Here is a 16,258-nt window from a genome sequence, read left to right on the forward strand (position 1 = left end):
GATTGATCGCTGGACTGTTTTCAGTGTTGTGGTTTCTTAACATATTGTCTTATTTTATTGTTCACAGCTTAGAGAAAATTATTTCTGAGTGAGTGATATACACATATATTACATGAATAAATAAAATAATAATGATAAAAACAAATTCCTGCTCACTTCTTCCACGCCTGTCAGATGATGATCATCTGCTTCTGCATACCACAGGACTTCCTTGGTCTCCACCTCGCTCTTCTTTGGAAGCTCCTCTTCCCCTTGATCAGCAGCTGGCAATGGGGACTAGAAAAAAAGAGCATCGGGAATGGGTGCAAGAGGCAGTGGAGGTAGGTTGGCTTGAAGGTTTTCAGATAACCAGATGTATAGCACCCCAGACCATGACAAGAAAAATATCAGACAGGCCAAGGCACTGGAATGTTTTGCACAGCTGGGAGAAAATGTCAAGGATAGAACTTAGGGAAAACCTTCTAACATCCAGATGTTCTCCTCCTAGTAAGAATAGCCCCATGTCCTCCTGCCCCATGAAACTTTTCGCAGATACTCACTGAGTGCTCTAACAGCCTCAAGACATTCATAGAGAGCAGCCCACTTAGCCCATTCACATCAGTGGTACTTGTGCGAAATCACCCACAGGTGCTACCTGTGTCCTAACCAAGCCACGTCTCCAAGCCAAAGGTAAGGTGAGATGAACAATTACCCTGGAGGCTGCCTTGGCTTCTGGGCTACTTTCTGCAGTGTCTGGAAGTTCCTTAGGGACAGTCTCTTCTCCATTGACATAGTTGAGGTTTTCTTCTGTAGCTGCTTCTCTGGAATCATAATATCGGGACAGAAATTTTACTTAATGGTGCTCAGCATATCTGGGTATGGGTAACAGTAATAGGGACACAAACGTGGTTTTGTATAAATATGAGTGAGCGGGTAATCTTTGGGGGCAGGCAAATGTGAATAATTGTGGGGAGCATTCTTACCTTTAAAGTCTTGTGGACTAAGGGGTTTTGTGTTGATTTTTAACACACACACCCTCTCTCCACAAGAAAAGGCTCATTGCTGCTTCTGTGGCTCTCAATGAATATCTGTTTGGAACAATGCCGGGGGGTAGGGGTGTGCTCCTGCATGATCTGCTTCCTCACCTTGAACATAAAGGTTGTGTGCACATACCATACATTCAAATCAAGAATCCTGGGAACTGCAGTTTGTATTGGGTGCTGGGAATAGTAAATCTGTGAGAGGTAACCTTCTGTTCCCAGGATTCTGTGGGGGGAATACTTTGAATGTATGTAAGCAGTGTAAGAAGCCACAGTTGCACTGTGCATGGTTGCAGATGAAGCTGCTGCACTTGGGTCAGAAAAGACCAGAGAATGAATCTGGAGTGGAGTGGCAAGAGGAGCTTTGCTGTATTTCACTTACAGCCGCAGCCGATACATTAAGGAATTAACTGCTCAAGCTAAATCCCTGGGATGGCAGAGAGCAAGAGCCCCCTAATCTGTCGTCTGCTCCCATTATCAAAGTGTGGCATAGCAGGCAGAGTGATGGGCATGGACCACCTAGTTGTGCAGGGCCAAGACACAGACTATGCATTTCTGAGGCCTAGTATACAAACCTCTCAAAATCTTTGGTGTCATTGTGACTCGTAGTTTCTTGTGGCTGTGGGACCTCCTGCTCAGTGGCTGCTTCCTGTTTAGGAAGGGCTGTAACATCTCTGGGGCTGAATCTGAAAAACACAGTGCCATTTTGATTTGCTTATATTTACTAGTTGTATTCCACTTTCCCAACAACCACACTGAGCTCAAAGCAGTTCCCAACAACAGCATGAAAAACTTAACATTATGATCACTATAATATATATATATATATAACCAACAGCAGATAAAATAAGGTAGAAAACAAAAAAATCGTCAGATTACTAATATGATTCACTACCAACTCATGATGATTCAAAATAGCTTCTGAGCACCAACCCTGTGCCAGTTGATAGACTCTCTCTAGGAAGCAGCTTCTTCATTCTGTGCAGCAGCAATGCTGTCCTGGCCCCTACTTGATGCAGAACTCAAACTCAGGTTGCAGTTTGTACCCAAATCTTTAATGCTCAGATTGGTGCAATACATAGGCAAAACACTGTTCAAAAGCACAGTAGTTGCTACACATGACTAAACAAGCAAAAATGTTGACTCAAAAACAACACCCCCTTACCCCGCAACCATGTTGTAAGAAAAAGGGGTGGAGACAACATATCATGGCAAGTGGATTTGGTCCTTAGTCTGGGTAAGCAACCTAGCACTTCCCCAAGAAAGTTGAACCAGCCTGTCTGCTTATGCCTGAGTTGGCATCTCCATGACCTAGGCAAGATATTACTGCCTCCTCAGAGGTGGATGTGACAGCTGGGACTGGACATGATTTCTGGCAACTCCAGAGGCACAGCAGCCAGAGTGATAGGCAAGATGAAGAAGCCAGAATCAGCTTCTGGCCAGGAGCGTCTTCCTCTGGCTCTCCCAATCCAGGTAGAGACCTTTCCAGCCCACTGGATCCCACCCTGGAGTCATGACAGCCACTTCTTTTCTCTGTCCTGGCCCAGCCAGCCCCCTCCCACAGGGCTCATGGCAAAGCAGCTAACAACACAACCTCAAAAATCCACATCAACACATCATTCCAATTAACAGTATAATAGCAACCAATTTCAGATAACAATCCATTCTGACAGTACTGTAGTAATATTGCAACATTTTTAATGCATTATATAATAGGCAACATCCATCAATAAAACACAGTATGAGCTGTTATTATTAATGGTAAAATATTAAACCAGAGTCCGATATGATTTATATGCCTCTAAATAACATGAGCAAGAGAGAACTGAGCTCCTCATGTCCTACTTGTGGGATCCCCATAAATATTTGGTTGGCTGGACTAGACAGATCTTTGGTCTAATTGAGCTGAGGTCTTATGTTATCTCTTGCGGGGAAGCACCCGGTGAGAGTCAGGTTCCACAGTACCTGGAACATTTTCCTAGGACAGCACACATCCTGCCTCTTCCTTGCCACCCTATCCTGCAGTTCAGTCTCATCTGATGTCACTTGAACACCCCTGCTTTCTTTACCCCACCTAGCAACTCTTAAAGGGGCTGGAAGGAAGAAGAGGTTTCTGGCAGATTGGTCAAGAGGTCCTGCTCAGGGCTCTTCGCCTTAGCCTTAAACTAGCCTTCCAATTCTTTGGCTTGCTCTCCCTGTATCCTCAATTTAATGCAATGTGACCTCATGGAACATGACTAAGCCAAACATCAAAGCCTCACTGCAGGCATGAGGAGGCCCCAAATGCATCTACAAAACTGCTCATCCTATCTCCACTACAGGGCTGCAATGCACAAAGCAGAAGGATGGAGATGCGAGGGAGCTGGGACGGGTCCAGAAAAATACAGATAACTTCACTGTAACTGTTTCACAGGATGTCAAACAGAAATAAAGAAATGCTGAGTATAATCACAGAAATCCCATCAGACAGAAACAAGAACAGACACAGAGTTGGCAATGATTTCTATATTGATGGGGCTGGCTTAGTCAGCCAGGGCACACATGCCTCAAACATCTGAAATCAAAGGTTCATCAACAGCCAATAACATCAGAATATGCCCTCCTATCCTGCTAGTTCCCAGGCCAATTATGTAAACAGCATGGAATCAGTTTTGTTTTGTGCATAAGGTCAGGAATATCAGAAATTTCTGCCTTAAGGCAAGTCAAGATCTCCATCCACCTGGCCAGCTCTGCACAATCTTGAGCAGGGAAGGCTGTTTCTCATTACTTGTTATGGGATTCTATTAACTGGAGATGCCAGGAGTGGATCTAGAGATCTTCTGCATGCAAAGCACATGTTCTGCCAGGGATCTGTGCCTTTTATGGCTAGAGACTGGATGAGACATCAAGCTGAGGAAAGAGTATAATTGTCAGAAGCTCAACAGCAGGGGTAGAAAACCATTTTTGGCTCCATGCGCCTGTTGCTGGGATCCAGTTCCCAACCCATGGAGTAAGACAATGGTGGGAAATGTGCAGCCCTCCAAATGTTGTTGGACTCCAAACCCCACCAGCCCCTGCCAGACAACATGGCAAATGGTTAGAGATGATGGAAGTTATACATGGAGCAATTTAGCTGTGTGGCCCTGGAGCCTGTTTCTTATGAGGCAGAAACCCTTCACCACCCAATGGTATCCTCTCAAGACCCCTGATTCTCCTTCCCAGAAATGCCTATAAATCCACCTTGTTTTCTGCAATTGACATTCATGCTATTTGGCCTGGGATGTCAGAAGCAAGCCCCAGGGGAGCTGGCTATACAAAGCTCTATCCCTTATCAAAGAAGCTATCAGCCTTCAGCTCATCAAACTGTTCTCCAGTGATGGGAAAAACAAAGAGAAAAGTGTTGTGGTATCTACCGGTACTTGGCTGCTCTTCCTTCTTGTTACTTCCATTACATTTGGAAGGGTCAAGGTCTCCATGAGACTTTTGGACAATGAACATCCTTGCCTCAAGGAGCACACAACCCAATGGCTAACACAGACAGTAACACTGATTGACATGAGGGTCTGGGATGGGAACAAATTGGTGCTAAAGAACTCTGAGGCCAGTGGGGGTGTTAGAGCAGAGGCTTGGTCTCAGACTCCTACACAGCCTCGGATAATATTTCTTTCACTGTCAGCAATTTAAGAGTCCTAGAGAGCTGGAGGATGCATGGGGATTTGGGAATGGGGAGCTATTTATTTTAAAATGCAAAGACTCCAGATATTCCAAGGTAACTAGCCAACTTTAATAAAACATCACCCCAACACACACACACACGGACACACACAATCACAAGATTTGCCCTGTGTCCCTTTGCTATGCCACAGAAGATGTGGTCTGCCTGCAATCCCATTAAATCCCTGCATTCTCTTACCACATTGCAAGAGAGTACAATGCAGCCACCTGGAACAGAAAAATGTATTGACTGGGCTGTGGGAGGGAAGAATAATTTTCAGAATCCTACAGGCATGTGGAGCGGAGGCGTAGGGGACAGAACACATGTATATTGAGGTCTACAGTCCAAACCTTGCCACATGTAAGCAGCCTTAATAACTAATCTTGTCTGGAATCTCTCCTTGAGAAGTTATTGGTTCTGCTCTTGAACTCCTGTTAAGTACATGACTGCTTTGAACTGAGTCAGGCAATCAGACCCTGAAAATGTTTATTTATCTAATTTATTTGGATCCTTATAAAATGGGGAACAGTAATCCATCAGAACCCAGAAGTGCTGGGCTTACTGAGCATGCTTCACATATGGTGCATGTGTATATACAGACAGACAGACATCATTTTAGAGATTTACACAAATTGTAATATTTCCCAGATTCATATATCAATAATTTACAAAGTATGGCCGCCTCTGAACTAACTTTGTTTTATAGACCAAACTGGTCCGCTATTTCTGCTAATTCAAAGCACTTCAGAAGCCATTCCCATATAGATTTGTAGATTTGTACTACTCTGGCTGCAATTACCAAGACTTTACTCAATACATCTGTTCCACAGACACATCACCCTAAATCCAATTAAATATTACCAACACTGTAGAAAGTATCAAATGTGCTCCTATCATCAATGTAACCTATTGCATAGTTTGTCTCCCAAAATCATAGGCATGTTGATGTTCCCACCACATATGACAAGTGATCATTTGCTACACATGTGGTGTTTTGTTAATGCTGCATGCCATGCAGAATGGCATTTGCCCCTTTTTGCAGCATGAATCTCCTACTCTGCATGTTAGCATGAGGAGAGTGTGGGGAATAATTCCAGAGTACTGTAATGCAGAAAAACGAAGTGCTTTCATGTGAACTCTCCTAAGGCGGGTAGGGGGAAATGAAAGGTTAAGACTGAATAATTAGATGAAAACCATAAAAGTCACTGCCCTAATTATAAGGTCCAGAAATAAAACTAAATAAGTCACATTCTTCACCCCTAGCTGAAAAACAGATGTTAATCTGAATGACAATTAGTTACTGTGATGAAAGGCACAGAGTGGATAGAATAGCAGTGACCTGTTTTTTAGCTACCAAACTGTCAGGCTGCATTAGCTGGATGTAATTATACACATGGTAGCAAAAGAGAAATAATATCTGACAAGCTGTGCTTTCTTCCTGGCCACTTCATGGCCAAGTGAAGGTGCTAACAGCTTGGAGGCTCCCTTCAGGCCCAGCTGTCCTCCGGATAGTCAGGTGGTGCCGACACAAGGACCCCGTGAAACAGCCGGGAAGCCTAATTAATACACAAAGAGAGAGATGAAAAGAAAGGGGTCAACCAGCATCACATCCGGAAGGTTAATGAGGAGCCTTGCAGAATGAAGGGTCTAATCCTGTGAGATGCTGGGCACGCGGGTGGCGCTGTGGGTAAAACCTCAGTGCCTAAGACTTGCCGATCGTATGGTCGGCGGTTCGAATCCCCGCAGCGGGGTGAGCTCCCGTCGTTCGGTCCCAGCTCCTGCCCACCTAGCAGTTCGAAAGCACCCCTAAGTGCAAGTAGATAAATAGGTACCGCTTTATAGCAGGAAGGTAAACGGCGTTTCCGTGCGCTGCGCTGGTGCTGGCTCGCCAGAGCAGCTTCGTCATGCTGGTCACGTGACCCGGAAGTGTCTTCGGACAGCGCTGGCTCCCAGCCTCTTAAGCGAGATGAGCACGCAACCCCAGAGTCGGTCACGACTGGCCCGTACGGGCAGGGGTACCTTTACCTTTACCTTTACCCCTGAGCACTGCATGTGGCAATTTCACCTTCACACAGTCTTCTGAAATGCCAACATGCCATAGCATGGTTAGAGAGTCTGAAGGTGTGTGTGATAATAAATAATGGAGGATTGGCTGGGGAAGCCAGAGAAGAGACCAAAAGCCTGGTTCCATGATGGTGGGTTGCAGTGATATAAAATATTTAAGCAATTTCACAGGAGGTGGAGATGTGTGGTGATATGTGGGGTGTATGCACCATGTGTCCTGGCTCCTATCCCCAAACACAGAAATCTTACTTGTAAGTAAGATCTCTCACTTACCATTATTCAAGTATTGGTACAGGCCCAGCAGCAGACAAAAGGCTCAGGGGCCATAGTTCAAGAGCAGGGCAAGAAGTTCAGAACCAGACAGAAGAAACAAAGATGTCCCAACAAGTTTCCATGACCTGTCACACCCAGGTGTGGTGCACTCACTCACAAGAATCTGCTGTCTTCAGGGAATGTCAGAATTGTAAAAATGTGCTTCTAAAGGGTGGGTGGGCCTGCTCCCATCTACGAAGGCAGAGCCTGGTTTGAAGCAACAAGACTGCACCCTCCTGTTGAGGCTCCTGTTAAGTCATTTCCACTTCCAGTAGTTCCTCCCACCTTGGCTGCTCCGAGCCCTCCCAAATTTTTGGCAATACCTGATATCCCTGCTCTTTGCCCCCAAGCAATAGAACCTGGGGTAGAAAAGGGAGATCCTCCCTCATCTTACTCAGGTACTACTCATTCAGCCCTTACTTCTTCCTCCACCACATATGTCAGAGCTTGCCAACCCAAGTCCAATATCGATAGAGCTGTGGGGCTTACAACACCCAGCTCCATGCGCCTCTCCTGTGACCTTCAAGCCAAAGGGAACCTCCATGGCCTCTCTGACCTATCCCAAGGGTGCAGATACTACTAAATATTAGACCTATGAGAATACCTAGATAAGAAGCAGATCAACCTAATGCTGGGGGCACTGATCATATTTTGAGACTCAGGATTTCACCACACCTAGGAAGGAGGTGGGCTACAGCCTCATATCTATCATGGCTGACAAGAGCAGATTGCAAATGGGAGCAAGGGAAGGGGCTGTGGACTGCTGGAAATGGTCCAGCCTTTCTACAATCCAGTAAGAGCAAAGCCAGAGGTTTCCCTATAAGAAAGTAAAAGAAGGAGATGCACAACCAAGACACCTACCGGCCTTCTAAGGCTTTCACTTCACAACAGTTCTGATTTTACATTGCAGCCGAAGGACTACCAAATCAAGCTAATAATATTGGGAATGCTGTGTCTAGTTCTTTATATATACTTATGTGGAATCCCAGAGTACAGGTCAGGTGTAGGGAACCTGCACATGTTGCTGAACTATAGCTCCCATTATCACTGGACATTAGCCATGCTTGCTGGGGCTGATAGGACTTGCAGGTCAGCAACAGCTGAAGGGGCAAAGGTTCCCCATACTCAATAAAGATACAACACTGGCAAAGACTCCCTAGTGCAACTAGGAAGCTAGCAAGTGAGAATCATACACAGGTTTGAGGAGCCAGGAGAGCAGACAAGCCCAGTGTGTGCTGGGAAAACAAAATATTCCTGCTTTCCCTGAAGGAAAGTCCTCCGGTTCCCCTGAAACAAATTTGTAAAAAATGTGCATTTACTATGTAGGAAACTAGCAAGATGGCTTATATGGAAAAGTCCTTGGGATCCTGTAGATCACCTGATGTTGCAAGGACCACCTGGAGCCACCACAGAACAATATCATGGTTCATCCTCTTCCCTTCCCATAGCTGATTTAAGGGATGCTGTCAACCTCGAGTAAAACAGAAGTTTGCTGAAATGGAAACTAGAGCATGGCTCCAACAGCATGCCCTCACCTTGCCTGTCTGCCTTGCCAAACTTCCTCCCCACATCTTTTCTGCCTGGGGTACTTGGCTTGCTCCTTTATCCCACAGAGTCTTTGGCCAAGCCTTGGAGTTAAATGCAGCTTCTAAGCCCCACTGCCCTCCAACCATCCTCCTCCTGCCACTAGGGACCCACACCTGCATTTGTTTGCTTGCTGAAACACTGAAGATGAGGAAGGAAAGTCTCTATGAGCAGCCACGGTAAAAATGTGGCCTGGGACTCTCTAGTGACAAAACCACCAGCCTCAGACCCAGAAATGCTTTGGGTTGGGGTTGCATTTACAGTACTTCAAATCTATCTATCTATCTATCTATCTATCTATCTATCTATCTATCTATCTATCTTGCTTTCTCATCCTTCAGACTCTACTGTTTCCCAAACAGCTACAAACTGCATTGAAGGGATGACGGCACTCAGTGTCTGACAGAAAACACTTGGCACAGACCAGGATCAGACTCCTTAATGAGCTCACAAGGAGGAGTGCCGCTCAGTGGCTCCCCCCACCCACCCTCTGCCAGCCAAAAAGGCCTTTCCACTGGGTTGGCTTATGTTTTCCTCGGGAAATTGTTTATTGATGTTATTCAGAATGGCAGACCATCAATGCAGTTGTTATGTTTACTGGACTTCCTGGGGCACTGTGGAAAATCCGTTTGCTGCTGTAATTAAAATATCTGCACGAAGGCCAAGTTTGAGAAAGCAGCAGCACTGCTGGTTCATATTATTTGCAAGGAAGAAGGTTTGCAGGCAGCTTGACAAAAGCTGTTCCTGTTTGCAATCATTTCTACCATTTGCACTCTCTCTCTCTTTCTCCTACTTTCAGAAGAAAAATTAAACCAAAGTTCAGTTATTCTGGGGCATTTAAGGCAGAGGGGAGGCACTGGCAGCGTAGTATAAGCTGCTTATCAAATAGGCAAGAAAAGGGTAGCACCACTGGCCAGATCCTTTTCTCCCCCAATCTCTGCAGACCAACTTTGACACCCAGCTGTCATTCATCTGCCATAATAATGATGCTTGATGATTAACAAGTGGATTATCCACAGGGGTAAGGAGAGATAACAAAAACAACCAGGCTTCAGCTCCCCACCCATCAGTTAGTGGGAGGTGAATTGAAGCCTGCCTTTTGTAGGGATCTACTGCACAAATGCGTTTCCCATGGGGAACTCACTCATGCAACTGAACCAAGCGGAATTGAACTGCCCACTGATGAGCTTACATCAGTCACTCATTGGGTGACATCACCCAATTCATAGGTGTATGTGATTTTGGAAAAAACGGCCATGAGAACCAAACTGGAACTTCTAGCATGCCAAGACTGAAAGAAAAGCTACATCCTCAGGATGAGGCAGTGTGGAAGGGGGAAGCCGAGGTGATTTCCGGCTTTGAAGATGGCGGAGTAGCACGCTCCCTGTGTGAGAACATTTTATTGAACTATATACCTGCAGTATGGAAATTATCAACGGGATAACAGAAATAGATTTTCCATGCCCTAATGGTGGCCAAGAGATTGATATTGAGAAATTGGAAAAATAAGGAAATGATACCGTTAAATCAATGGACTGACAATATGACATCACTGGCAATTTATGAACGGACTGCTTACAGGCAGGCGCAGACTCTATGGCTATGATATGATTAACATTTGGAATGAGTTTATACAAAATGCAGTAGGCTATTAACATTTACATAAGCACTAGGACAATAACACTATACCAATTTATACAAGAATGTATGGGAATATTGTATATTGTTTTTTTGGGGGTTTTCCATATTTTCGCTTTTATATGTATCTTTGTTATTATTGTTTTTCTCCCTCTCACTTTTCCTTCTTTTTTTCTGTATCACTTTATTTCTTTTAACTGAAATCACCTTAATAAAATATAAATATCAGGGGGAAAAGTTGGGTGGCTGGCACATCATCCAAATCAGATTCATCCACAGGCTGACATTGGGAACCAAAATGTTGGTTTCAAGAGATTATAAACAACGTAAATAGCATATAATTAATACATTTTGATCCAGCCTTTACTTCATCGTGGGTCTCAAGGTGGTATCCATTAAGTTCCCAAGTATCTCCCATTGAGACCCAGACCTGCTTAACCACTTAGTAGGGTGACTGTGTCATGTACCCGTAGACAATGTCTTGGGACATCAGACAAAATCCCAAAGGGAGGACTTATGATTGCTCTTACCTGATCAGGGTCTCATGATCGTCTGTCATGAAGGACCAGCGGTATTTTACAAGAAGGGGACTGCAGTTGGTCATATTGATCTCATGAACAACTTCTGTGTCATTCAAGATGCAGCCAAAATTCAAATCCATCGTCTCAAAGTGTAGGTTAGGGAAACGCACTTCTCCCCGTAGGTTGATGTGGTCTACATGGGGATGCTCTAGGTAACGGAAAGTCAAGACTTCTTCTGCCACTCGGTTGTACAAGTCATCTCTATAGAGAGGGTCAAACCTGATACAGAGGTCATGCATCTCCCCAACGTCCATAGTTAAGGCCTAAATCAGGAAAGAAATAAGTTTATTTTAAATAAATAAATAACTGATTGGTATCTGCCTACCACTGTAGTTCTTTGAAAATGACTTCTGCATTTTCAGTCACTGGAGACTGTTTGCAGTGCTGTCTAGGACTGGACAGGTCACAACCAGCAGCCTGAACTGTACCCTGCAAAGGGCCTCTTACTTAGAGGCCTGAGGTGAAAAGAGACTCCTCATACCTGACAAGGTACTGGCAGCATTTCATGATCAGTATCACAGAGGGAAAAAGGTTCTTGCAAAGAGAGGAGGACATTGATTGGCAAAGACGAAACGTTCTTCAAAGTCAGAGGTTCGTACTGGGGATTCAGGCTATCATTGGGGTCCTGGCAGGGGAAAACAAAAACATTTGAGATGTATTAAAGAACAGAAAAAATATATGGTATATCCTGGTGTACATCGCAGCACCAAGTGATCAACCAGAGGATCACTTTCCATCCCATCCTATCAAGCCCTTCCATATTCCATGATGAGAAATGACCTCCTCACAGGGGTAGCATTACGCTTTTAATAGCCAGCTACTTGGTACTAATTGCTACTTGGTACTAGAGGATACTGATTGTTCCCATTCATTGGGCGGGGGGGGGGGGGTAGAAACTGATGTGATTCCATTCCCTTTTATTTATATATATATTCATTCATTCCATGAAATTTATACGCTGCTTGATTGCAAAAAACCAAAACCCTCCAGGTGATTTACAAATACAGTGGTACCTCAGGTTAAGTACTTAATTCGTTCCAGAGGTCCATTCTTAACCTGAAACTGTTCTTAACCTGAAGCACCACTTTAGCTAATGGGGCCTCCTGCTGCCACCGCAAAGCCAGAGCACGATTTCTGTTCTCATCCTGAAGCAAAGTTCTTAACCCAAGGTACAATTTCTGAGTCTGTAACCTGAAGCGTATGTAACCTGAAGTGTATGTAACCCGAGGTACCACTGTAGACATATCAAAAAAATTATCAATAAGAAAAGTTAAAATAACAATAGATTAAAAACATATTAAAACTCACATCAGTTTTCTAAACATCTGGGTAGGCTTGTCTAAACCAAAATGTTTTTAGCAGGCGCTGGAAAGAGTACAATGAAGATGCCTACCTGATATCGATAGGCAAGAATTTCCAAAGTTTAGATAATAATATTTTTTTTATTTATTTATACCCCGCCCAGCTGACTGGGTTGTCCCAGCCACTCTGGGCAGCTTCCAACATATATATTTTTTAAAATTACACATTAAAAAGCTTCCCTATACAGGGCTGCCTTCAGATGTCTTCTGAAGGTTATATAGTTACTCATGTCCTTGACATCTGATGGGAGGGCGTTCCACAGGCTAGGTGCCACTACTGAGAAGGTACCATCACACTAAAAGATTGAGTTCTTACAAATGCAGAATGGGCACCTATAACTGTGCCAGTTCCATTGATCAAAGCAGTCAAGAGAACCATGTGTTAATTTTCAAAAGTTATATCTTCCACATTTCTAAAGCACCGTCAAAAACTCCTATTTTTTTCATATAATAATGTCTCTTGGAGGATCTGAATCACACAAGACAGGTATTAGCAATTTAAGTCACAGGACAATTTAAGTCACAGGACTGTTTCCTGCTTGGCAGGGGGTTGGACTCGATGGTCCTTGTGCTCTATTCCAACTCTATGATTCTATGACTATCAAGTCCACAATACTGTCATATACTGCCCCTTCCACAAAACTCCTCAGATGAAAATTGACCCTTTAAGTTTGTTTTGAAAATCTTACAGCTTTGATTTTATATTCATATTCACTTGAATAATTTTTAAAGGGTTTTTTAATGTTGTAAGCTTAAATCTATTGCTGCTGATGCAGTTTCCACAATTCCTTCTAATTCCTTTGACATTGCATTTGCCTTATTTCTGAGATGAACCATCAGTTCCTTCCACGTTTCTGTAATAATTTCTTTAATTTAATGAGGATACCTTGAGCTGCAAATTCCTCTCAGCACTGCATTTGTATCTTTTTCTACCATGGCTTCGGCAATCTTAATTGGGCCAAGCGCCATGCTGTCTCTCTGTTGGCTCATTGCCCTGGCTTCTCTGCAATGTTCTTGTGGCTTGAGAAAGTTTGTTAAACTGCCTTGTTTCGATTTCAGCATATTTATTGACATTCCCCCTTCTGAGTGGGGGTAAAAGCTTTCCAATTTTCTGAATTGATCAGCTGCTTTGAAGAGAAATTATATACCCAAGGGCAGGAGCTCCAGGTTACTCAGACATCTTGATTGCTGGCTGATCATGGCCCTTTCTGTTCCTTCTTAGTAAATATTTCTGTTATGAAGCCACATTTCAGCCCTGAGTTGGAGGAAGCTAAACAAGTTGCAAAATGACCTTTTGGCAAGCATGTTTTTGCAGGCGTGAAGGAAGGGCCTCTTTGAGCCTAGGAGTTGGGCTGATCTCTTTGGCAATCATGGTTTTGATGTGTTACGAGGTTGCCCATCTCTGCTTGCACAAACCTTCTGGCAAAATGGAGGTGGCTGTCATTTTAGCTCCTGAACATCTGAGCCTCTTTTAAACTGAAATGTGATTGAGTGTGTGTTTGCAGTTTCTGATCACAGGCCCACCGCCCTTTCCACGACCCACTCCATCCTCCATTCATTCCACTAGCCCTTTGTAACATGCCAGTAAGCAGCCTGATGGCCAAAGCACTAACCTTCTCCACTTGGAATGTGATCTCTTTGGGGAAAATGTGTAGAATGGGGGCAATGAATTCACATATGACATCAACCTTCATGATAAGCTCCTTCCCAGATTGCTTCCCTATGATGGCATGACAGAGCAGCCTTTCCTTTACGACCTGTACATGGAAGAAAGAGAACAGTTTTTTTGCCAGAATAAAAGTGGTTGGGCCACTATGCCTGTGGTGCTTTCAGTGGACCCCTGGCCATGGGGCTCCCCGAAAACTATGCCTTGGCTACCATTTGGTTCCAAGCAAAAGAAGCATGAATTGGCAAATATATAATTCTCTTTTGTAGAAGTTTGATTCCTGACAATTCCATATATCCTGAATTCTGCACCAGTTGGTGCCTAAGGACTGACCTTTAAAAGCAAATCATGGAAAAGTGATGATCATACCATCTTTCCACAAAAAGGTCGTACAGTATTGGTATCCAGTTGCAACATAACATTTCCCACAGAATTATTTTTTAAAAAAACAACAACATTCTATATAGTAATAAATTAAATGGCTGTGAGAATCAAGGACATAATCAGCCATTTGTGTAAATGGTAGAGATGTACAAGCATGTCTCAATCTGTTCCCACATTCATCCACAATTTCATCTGATATTTTCTGTTCCACTGTGATTAGTTTATTGTGCACAAGTCTCACTACTGTTTCAATGTAACTTTTTACATATATTGCACAATAGATATGCATATCTCAGCCATCAACAGATATTTACAATTCAGCTGTATTCCCTTTGAAAATTAATCAATTTCCAGAGGTGTAACTGTCAAACTTTTGCTTCAGAAAACCCAATAAAGAGTCCTGTGGCACTGTAAAGACAAAGCTAATGGCCAATCATTCTTCTTCTTTCTTCTTTGGCGATCACTCGTAGCCAAGTAAGATTGTCTTCCATAAACACGGTTTTAACAATGAGTCTGTAAGTGACTGTGGAGGCCAATTCTGGATCCACTGCAAACCTAGCCATGTCAAAAGTAAGTCTCATTGAATTCAGTGTGGCTTACTTAGGATTGCAGCCTTGCTGTGCTGATTTTAAAATTCAGTACTGTATAATCTTAATCCTGTCTCATTTTTCTCCTGCAGGCATTAGAGAAGGCATCAATACCCAGTTGATATTTTGCTCTTTGTGCCCTGGATTATATTAATTCCTGTGGGCATATCAGACATTTCACTCTAATGCCACTTACATTAGTCCTTTTTGTAATGTATCATTTTATTTCATTAATATGTATTTTATACAGAAAATAGTCTCTTGCTGTGATTTTACTCTCTCTCTCACACACACACACGTAGGATGTAGGTTGAACATGGGTCAAGGTGGCCCTCAGCCTGAAAAAGGTTCGTCTCTCCTGGATTAAGCACTCTTGACAAAATAATTGAATATTGAGCTTTGATCAGGCCTTGTAGAACTCTTCTTACATCAGTTATAAAAACCCATATATGATTTTTTGAGACTGACTATATGGTAGCTACAGTAACCCTTGGCAACAAGTAGTTGAAATGCAGCTGATGCTACTATGGCAACTTGTGACATAGCAGCAATCCCTGAAAGAAGTTGGTTCATTTCCAAAAATAAGTAACTGAGAGCCCAAAATGCCCCCAACAAAGAGGTGAAAGTCTCTCTACCTTGGGAACATCAGAACAGCCTTCCAGCATCATGTCCATGCTTTTTCCTGGGGTCAGCTCCATCCTCAGTGGTTGAAGCTTAAAGAGCGGAAGTTCAGAGGACTTCTTCTTTGTGTTAGCATTGATGGGAGGGAGGGTGTTGCGCTGGCGGAATGGGGGGAAGCCTTCTGTCATCCAGTAGAGCTGATGCGTGCGGCGCCCGCGGTTAGTGATCTTGAAGCGATAGCAGCAGGAATCCAAGCTAGGAAAGGAGGGGCAGAGAGGGGCTAAAATCTCAGGGCAGCAAATAAGAATGGTCTTTACTATATTTTGTGGAACATTTATTTAAGGGATTTCGATGCAACCCTTCAATATCAATATTTCCAGGGCAGCTGACAAGTTGAAGCAGACCCTTTAAAACACCACACAAAACAAGGTTAAAAACTAGTGGTGTGCACTGCTCTCAAGATTTGACTTGCACCTGTAGCTTTGGAAAGCATCCCAGTTTGTTTGAGAGTTGCTCTGTTTTTCCAAGGACAAAACTAGTAAGATCTGTTGAAAAGAAAGTTTCTCTATAATGGGGACTCTAAAAACAGCTAAAAATTATTTTTCTTTTCATTGAAGTGAAATTAAATTTGTTGGCATAGGGGTCCCTCCAGAGTAGATTACACCTATTACAGGTCGTATACTGATACATCCAGAAAGTTTTTGTTTTTAAAAGAAAAACTATTGTTTTCTGCCAGAACTGGAAACC

General features: G+C 43.4%; 1 protein-coding gene across 2 annotated transcripts in view; it reads right to left on the reverse strand.

The window, feature by feature from the left end:
• HYDIN (HYDIN axonemal central pair apparatus protein) overlaps positions 1–16,258 on the reverse strand; it is a 135,145-nt gene that overhangs the window by 71,533 nt on the left and 47,354 nt on the right. For both annotated transcript variants that reach the window (XM_077931772.1, XM_028739435.2), the window contains exons 20-26: positions 15,526–15,766; positions 13,867–14,010; positions 11,374–11,517; positions 10,842–11,155; positions 1,595–1,705; positions 692–800; positions 157–276 (exon numbers count right to left, since the gene is read on the reverse strand). In XM_077931772.1, the coding sequence (XP_077787898.1) occupies positions 157–276; positions 692–800; positions 1,595–1,705; positions 10,842–11,155; positions 11,374–11,517; positions 13,867–14,010; positions 15,526–15,766 (1,183 nt within the window). The remainder of the gene's footprint in view (positions 1–156; positions 277–691; positions 801–1,594; positions 1,706–10,841; positions 11,156–11,373; positions 11,518–13,866; positions 14,011–15,525; positions 15,767–16,258) is intronic.

Source organism: Podarcis muralis, chromosome 7 (genome assembly GCF_964188315.1).
Source record: "Podarcis muralis chromosome 7, rPodMur119.hap1.1, whole genome shotgun sequence".
Lineage (NCBI taxonomy): Eukaryota > Metazoa > Chordata > Lepidosauria > Squamata > Lacertidae > Podarcis > Podarcis muralis.